This window comes from Juglans regia, chromosome 15 (assembly GCF_001411555.2).
Source record: "Juglans regia cultivar Chandler chromosome 15, Walnut 2.0, whole genome shotgun sequence".
In the NCBI taxonomy this organism is placed as follows: Eukaryota; Viridiplantae; Streptophyta; class Magnoliopsida; order Fagales; family Juglandaceae; genus Juglans; species Juglans regia.
This window is the reverse complement of record NC_049915.1, coordinates 13552501-13560612: the sequence shown is the minus strand read 5'-3', so window position 1 is coordinate 13560612 and position 8112 is coordinate 13552501. Positions and strand designations below refer to the sequence as shown.

General features: G+C 30.6%; 1 protein-coding gene across 1 annotated transcript; it reads right to left on the bottom strand.

Moving 5' to 3' along the window:
- Positions 1 to 538: 538 nt before the first annotated feature.
- On the bottom strand, positions 539 to 2270 carry LOC109021437 (peroxidase 7-like). Its single transcript, XM_019004057.2, has 2 exons — positions 2001 to 2270; positions 539 to 1382 (listed from the first exon to the last, which is right to left on the bottom strand). Exons 1-2 carry the CDS (start codon positions 2253 to 2255, stop codon positions 636 to 638), a joined length of 1002 nt encoding a protein of 333 aa, XP_018859602.1. The 5' UTR covers positions 2256 to 2270; the 3' UTR covers positions 539 to 635.
- Positions 2271 to 8112: the final 5842 nt, after the last annotated feature.

The window sequence follows — 8112 nt, the reverse complement described above, 5'->3', positions numbered from 1 at the left end:
TTTTGGAACTTAAAGTGGGAGATCAATAGGTATATAAAGTGTGTATTACAATGTCTATATTTATTCGAGTGAATTTTTTGACCAATATATTAGTGGAGGTTTGAATAGTGAGTTGAGATGAGATTAGTTCAAATGATCAAAGTTAAAAGTTGAATAAAATATTGTTAGAATATTATTTATTAATATTATTATTATTTTGAGATTTAAAAATGTTGAATTGTTTATTATATTTTGTGTGAGAATTTTTTTATTCCGTTTGAATTTTGATCTTAACAGCATCAAATGCTCATAAATATTGTAAAAGTCACTAATTTTTATGTATTTTATCTCCCACTTCAGAGTGATTAACAATTTCACAACAAAATGAATCCATTTTAATATTTGACAGGAAGTAGTACTGTAAGTTTGATAACTATCAAAAAATCATATATTCTAATTAACATGTATATATATATATATATATATGCACTCCGATTTATAAGAAGCAAAAATCTTCGTCAAAATACAAGTGCTGTCGCTTACAATTAATGAACCAATACTCCCAACATTTCAAATCACAAAAGGTCAGGTTTCATGAGTTATTGAATAAAAAAGCATTGGAAAAATAACTTGGAAGTACTGAACAATATTACCCTTCAACGGGCATTAATATAATTGCAATTCACTCGAACTTCACCTTCATTCCTAGTAAGAACTTGAACATTTCCAAGCTTTGTCATAGATACCAAAAACTGGTTCTCAAACAAGAAGGGTTGAGATGCCATTGCTTCTACAAAAGGAGCAGTTCTTGGATCTGAGTAGAGGTCTTGATCTGTTGTTAACAATCCAGCCTTCCTCTTGAGATTTGTGTAGAAAACAGTGTCAAAAGTCCTCGGAGTTATGACATCGAGATAAACAAGGTCAGTTGAGTGCCTGCATCTCTTCTTCAACAGTTTCAAGTAATAGGTATTGAGAGAGGGATCAGGCTTTCTTGTTCCATTATAGTTATACAGCCTATTTAGAAATGGACCACAAGTTGATCTTCCAATGGTGTGTGCCCCTGAAAGAGTGACTAAATCAAGAATATCCAATCCTTTAGCTTTGAAAAGTTGGATTAAAGCTGTAACATTTTCATTGCCCTGAGGAACCATTTCGGCTTCTTTGGCTATAGAAATTCTCCCATCTTTACGCCCAAATGGGACTTCCCAGAATGGACCTCCAGCAAAAACAGTGGCATCTCTAGCTGCAGCTGTGAGAATATCAGCACAAGACACAGTTCTTGGACACTTCTTCTCGAGTGTTTCCTTGATGTCATCGATCATTTGGAAACCTCTCAGACTGCTGCTGACATATGCTGCCCTCTCGCTTCCTCTATAGTTCAACAGAATGGATGCATCACAGCCCTGCAATAATGCACAATTATTAATTTCTTTTTTCAAAAAAGCTACACCTACGTATAATTACATGATAAACTATTTGGAGATAATTTTGAACGTAAAAATTTAATCGATTAATTTATATTCTAGCATTAGCCTTACGAGAAATGATATTTACAGTCATAGAGTGATGCGCAAGCGCCGTACATTTTTTTAAAAAAAATGAATAAATATAGGACCCAGTAAATGAAAAAACTAATTTTTTAATAGTGAACCCAACTATTTTTTAAAATGAGTACGCAGCGCTTGCACAACACATGACTATATCTAGCATTACTCTATATATAACTCATGTCTAATATTTTTTTCTGAGAAAATAAGTTTATCTATATATCTCACATACACAGGCGCGCGAGCATCACACACACACATATGTATGTATGTAAATGTGTATGTATGTTTGTATAACATTTATACTAACTTATTATCTAGTGTAATGTAATTGGCCGGACATGATATCTTCCCTTTCTATGCAAAGTGATTTTCAAACTTATAATTAACTTCTTATTAAGGAAAATTATTAGGACTTTCATTTAATAGATAGAAACTGTATCAATGTTAGGTACATGATGTCCCTAAACTTACCCTAACAGCACAATCGTGGAAGTGCAAACGAATGATGCTGGCAGCCAAGGTGAAATCCTTCTGAATCCAGGCTCCTACTTTTTGCTGGATGATGCTCTCAGCCTCCGGGCATTTTTTAAGGTAGTAGCCTAAAGATAGGAAATCAGCCGGATTCCGGGAAACACCCTTCTTAGGAGCTGCTGCATTTATAGATTGAACGGCCACCAAATGATGAACAAGGATGAGAAAGATTGCCAAATAACAAAACTTGATCATAATTGATGCTGGAAATTAAAGAATAGTAAGCTGGAAAGGTGTGTGTGTTTGCTGAATTATGCCTTAGTCTGTTGTATAAATAGTTCTTGATATTTGATGCTGTTTTCCTGTTTAAAGAATAGTGAAAACGTGAGAGCCACTCTCCATACATAAGGTTGACATGCAAACATGTAGATTTGGCAAATCACTCTCAAGTCAAAGAATAATACTATATTTATTTAATTATATATATATATAATGTTTTTTGGGTTTTTAGTGGTGAAGACAGCATCAAGGGGAAGCCTCATCATGTGCTGTCAAAATGGGCTAACTGTAAAGTTTCAAGAGTGCTAGCTGTATTATTTCTCAAAGATATATGATATAAAATATAAAGTCCATTACCACTTTGTTTCATTAAAAAGTCAAATTATAGGAAATGTTTTAAGCTCCCAAACCTTAAACCAACAAAGTCGTGCATGTCTTTTCTTTCTTTCTTTCTTCAGCTATATCTTTCAAGGAAACTTTGGCAAGAGGAAGAACATTAATTTTCTACCGAATTGTAAGAGGAAAAGGAAATTAACGATAGATTTCAGTTCAAGGTGTATTGGAAGTCCTGCAAAATAAAGAAAGAATGTGACCACGAAGTCCTTCCTTATAAGAAATCTCTTTCAATGATGATTATCAGTAGTGACAATGTTTGAGGATGTATAAGAGACACATGATCATATCCCTCTAGGACTAGTAAGCTGTATCTCTGTGTGTCCAAAATCATTCTGAAGATCAGTCGTATATCACCTGATCATCAAGACTTTGTTGCATATTTCTTTTGATTCGAATGACCAATTTAATCATCTTAAATAGACATCATGCCAGCCTAGCTAGAAGGTCACGAACAATTAAGAGCATTTTTTTTTTTTTTACGAGAAATGCTAGCTACAATCAAAAAGATCTAAATCTCACGAAAGTAAAACTACAAACTGACGTGATTTTATATGATATTATATACGTTAGATCTACTTTACAATAAAAGTAGTTTTATAATAAAAATAATTTTATAATATAATTTACCATATCATGTCAATTTATAAAATATTTACTTTTTTTAGAATATCTTTGCCGGTTTTTTTTTTACGGCTATTCGCTTAGCTGTAGTTTTGCTTGGTCGGCCAAGTACAGAACAACACTAGGTAGCTTTCTCTACTTTTAACACTTCGTTCACTGCCGGCCTTGAACTATTACTGAACCGGCCTTCGAGACGGAAGGAACAAAAGCAGCGGGCTACATTTCACCACAGTCCAGTACGTATGTAACGATCGACATCCTTGTTGCCATTTCTGCCATAATTGGGAGACCTCCAGCTATTTACGTGTAATAATTCAATAAAAGTATTGACTATTGAAGACCTTCTCTCGATCATCATGTGTGCAACGTACAGCTCTAGCTAGATATCTTGATACATATGGAGAGATCAATAGGATGGGATTGGAGGCCGTATGTACGTAGTGGGCCTATTGACCAACCAAGTGAGGGTTTGATTCACTTTCAGTCCTTAGGTTGCTTAGTTTGCAGTTGATGTCGAACTTAGTCTATCAATTATGTCTATTTAACCATCGAAATTTAACCAATACTCGTCCTGACATAAGAGATATTAGTCACAAAATGAAGCAATCCAAGTACTTTCTCTCTCGTGAATGATATATAAATTAAGTACATAAGGATTGTTTAAATTACTTTCTTTCGCGGTTTAATGACTCGTTTGGACATTTGGAGTCTCTCAAGATTCTGTAAATAGTAATGAAATGGTTTAAGTTAAAATATTTTATTGAGTTTTAGGAAATAAGAGAGAAAAAAATTAAATAAAAATATTATAAAATTAAAAAACTGTTTGAATATAATTTTGTAATATTATTTTTGTTTTGAAGTTTATAAAATTTATATAGGTTTTTGTGTTTGAATAATAATTAGGTAATAATTGGATGAAAAAATTGAAATTTTGTAATTAAAAAATATTTTATGTTTAAGTGATATTTGAAAACGAAATTATGTGAAGTTTTGAGAATTTTGAGTGTTAGAATATTATCATACTTAGAATATAATCATAATATTCCAGTATGTATGGTAATATAACTTATTCTCTACTATATTTAGTTTATTATGTAAATCAATTTGTGTCAATTAGTATAATGGATTTATTGTATTTTCATTATTTATCTAGTCTCATTCATCTATAAATAGGATAGATGTTATATATTCAAGAACAATTGACAACAATAAAAATGTAGCCCTCAAATTATGTCTCCCTCCTTCTCTCTTCTGCTCTCATTTTTCTATTTTATTTTATTTTCTATATGGTATTAGTTAGAGTCATTGGCTAACGTCATGCTCAATTCTGTGAACTAATTATTTTAAAGTTCTTCCGCTAGCTTTATTTCTTACAAAATTTTCTCAATTACGTCCCCTTTTCAATATAGTTTTCCTCATATTAGACCACCAATTGACTGCACTAGCTAGTTGTCATCAGCATTTTGGCATCAGAGTCATCGACTTCATAGTGTCTCTTGCAACATTTTTTTCATTTGTGATAAATCTCATATTCAATGTATTATTTAGTATTTTTTTCCATTCACCACACGTTCTCCATAGGCTTCCTATGCATTTAACAGATCACTTTCGTTATAAGTCTCATATTTAATGTATTATTTGGTGTTCTTTTCTATTCACCACATGTTTTCCAAAGACTTCTTACACACTTAACGAATCGTTGTTCGTGAGAAGTCTCATATTCAAAGTGTTCTTTGGTATTCTTTTCATTTACCAGACGTTCTTTAGAGGCTTTCTACACACTAATTAACATATCATCATTCATGACAAGTCTCATATACAACATGTTCTTTTGTGTTCTATTCCACTCACCATACGCCCTTCAAAGGCTTTCTACGTAGTTAACGGATCGCTGCCCTCATTTTCATCATCAATTTCGTACATCGGTTTGTTTCTGCCCACCATCCACTTGCGCCACAGAGACACCTTTTGTGGGTTCGTCAATCAGATCCACAAGTCTCACCCACCTGGTTGGCAACTTGATTTTATCTACAAACTCAAGATGACGTCTTCATCATCATCCTGAGTTTAAGGGACATGTTAAAATATTAATATATTTAGAATATACTCATAATATTCTAGTAGTAATATGACTTATTCTCTACCATATTTAGTTTCTTATGTAAATCAATTTATAACAATTAGTATAAGTTATTTATTGTATTTTTATTATTATTTCTCTAGCTCCATTCGTTTATAAATAAGGACAGATATTATGTATTCAAGAATAGTTTACAATAGCAAAAATGTAGCCGGCCTCAAGTTTTGTCTCCTTCATTCTCTCTTTTGCTCTCTTTTTTCTATTTTATTTTCTATATTGAGAATTTTATGGCTTATCACTGCGTCCAAACGCCCCTAAATCCCTCTCGTCCAGTTCTCAACCAGTAAACTACTATTATGATTAGACCCAAATAAAAAAACCACTTACAACCGCGTCCTCTGCCCTTTGTTATTCAAACAAAATATCCATTGAAAACCAAAATGTTAGCCTATGCTTTCAATGCAAGGCAACCAGATCAGGTTCGATCCCTAAGATTCGCAAGTTCAAAAAATGCAATCAGTTATCCTACATGTGACTTTTTTTCTTTCCCATAAATATTAATAGTCACCTCTGCCATGATTGACATGTTGATTTTCTTTCCTTTTTTTTTAATTTATTTTGTTCTTGAAGTGTATGTTCATCGTGATTTCAAGAATAAAATTTTAAATTTAAAAAATCTCTTGTTTAATTTTATTTTATTATTATAATTTTTTATAATTTTTTTAATTATAAAATAAAAATAATATTAAAAAATATATTTTAATAATATTTTATTTAATTTTTTAACTTCAATTTCAATTCATTTCATCTCTCATGTTCAAAAATAAACGAGATTAGATTCCTCCTGTTCCTGAAGCCTCAGAAACTCCAATATAGTTACGGCCCCAAGAAAGCCTCCAGAAAATGATCATCATATATCTGCAAACAGACAAAAGAAATCCTAAAATTATTCAAACATAAGTGGGGTGGCTGTTAGTAGTTAGGGCTTGTTTTGTCCGAAAAGAATGGAACTACTTTATTGATGGGGATTTTCATTGTTGGCTTTATATACCTAAGAAAGATGAAGAATCTTTTTTCTTGGCATAAGGTTAAATATTTGCCAAACATAATAAATTATAATACACCTACTAAGAGAATTTTACTGACAAGCTGTTGGCCGCATCCTCAATTTGTATAATTGGTTGCTTTTCTCTCTTCTAATTAATTTATTTGCACCATTGCTAGCTTTAACTTCATTTTCATTTTCCAAGATCAAACCGAGGATAATGGAAAAGAGAGAGAACTCATGGTATGGAAATGTCTTGATCATCTTTAGTGTTAATCATGTACAAGAGATTTGAAAACATTTAAATATCTTATATTAGTCATGATAGATACCGTCTTAAAAAGTAGGACCCATTATAAAAAGAGTAATTCTACATATAACTGTAAAATGTATAAACGCTGTTTAATCGTTTTGAAAAAAGAGTCGAGTATACTATAAAAAAAATTAATTTTTTTCATGTGAGTTATATGTTTTATTTATTTTTAAGTGATTACGCAGTGGTTGCATAATTCATTATTACAAATATTTTTCTCTTATAAAAATAAAATTTTTTATAGTGATTTCTAGATTTGTTAATTTTTTTAAAAAAAATTGGTATGTGAACGTTGCATACTCGAGAATTGTGCAATCGTAAATTGTACAATTGTGGTATAATCATTTTGAAAAAAATGAATAAAATATGAGGCCTACATAAAAAAATTAATTTTTTAATAGTAGACGTCACTATTTTTCAAAACGATTATGCAGCATTTACACACTTTATAATTAGATGTAGAATTACTCTCCAATCTTATATGAGCAGCACGAGTTGGTCCCGATAAAGAACTGAAAAAAAAAATCACAATATCATTAAAAGAAAAAATTCTAAATCACTAGGTAAAAATATATATATATATATATATCGGGACAAATCCTCGGTAATTTACTCGGGTGATTTAGCATTTCTGATCTTATATTCTCACATGGGTACGTACATGTCAATCCCAAATGAAAAGATGACTTATGGCATTTAATGATTTGGGATCCACAAATGTGTCAATCCCTATTCAAAATTTTAAAGAGACATAAAATTCAATGAAAAGATTACCAATGGCATTTAATGATTTGTGATCCACGTGGACGGTTTAGATGAGATATAAAATTATCATTTTATTTTATTTTATTTTATTTTTAAATATAATTTAAATAAAAAAATTTTAAATTAATTATTACAATTTTTTCAAACTTTTAAATAAAAAATAATTCCAACTTTCTCAAATCTCTAAATAAAAATAATATTATAAAACTATATTATTATAATATTTTAACTTTATAATATTTTTTATTTAAATTTTTCTCTCTTTTCTCAAAATCCAAAAAATACTCAATTCAAACTATTCACTACTATTCACAAATTGAGAAATACTAGTATGCCGCGCCTAAGTTTACCCCATCACTTTGACTGCTCATGTATTTAATTTTTTTAATTATTTTTTACTTAATGATTAAGAAAGTAACTTTTAGTGTATTGGTGTATTTTTATCTTTTAAAAATATTTAAATATGTTAAAAAATATGAAAAGAAAAAGAAGAAAAAAATAAAAAGACAAATTTGTGCTAAGTAGCATGCCCAACAGTCATTGGTGAGCGTCAGTCTAACATTACTCTCACAAATTATATTATTACTATTCATAAAATTTACATCTCACCTCA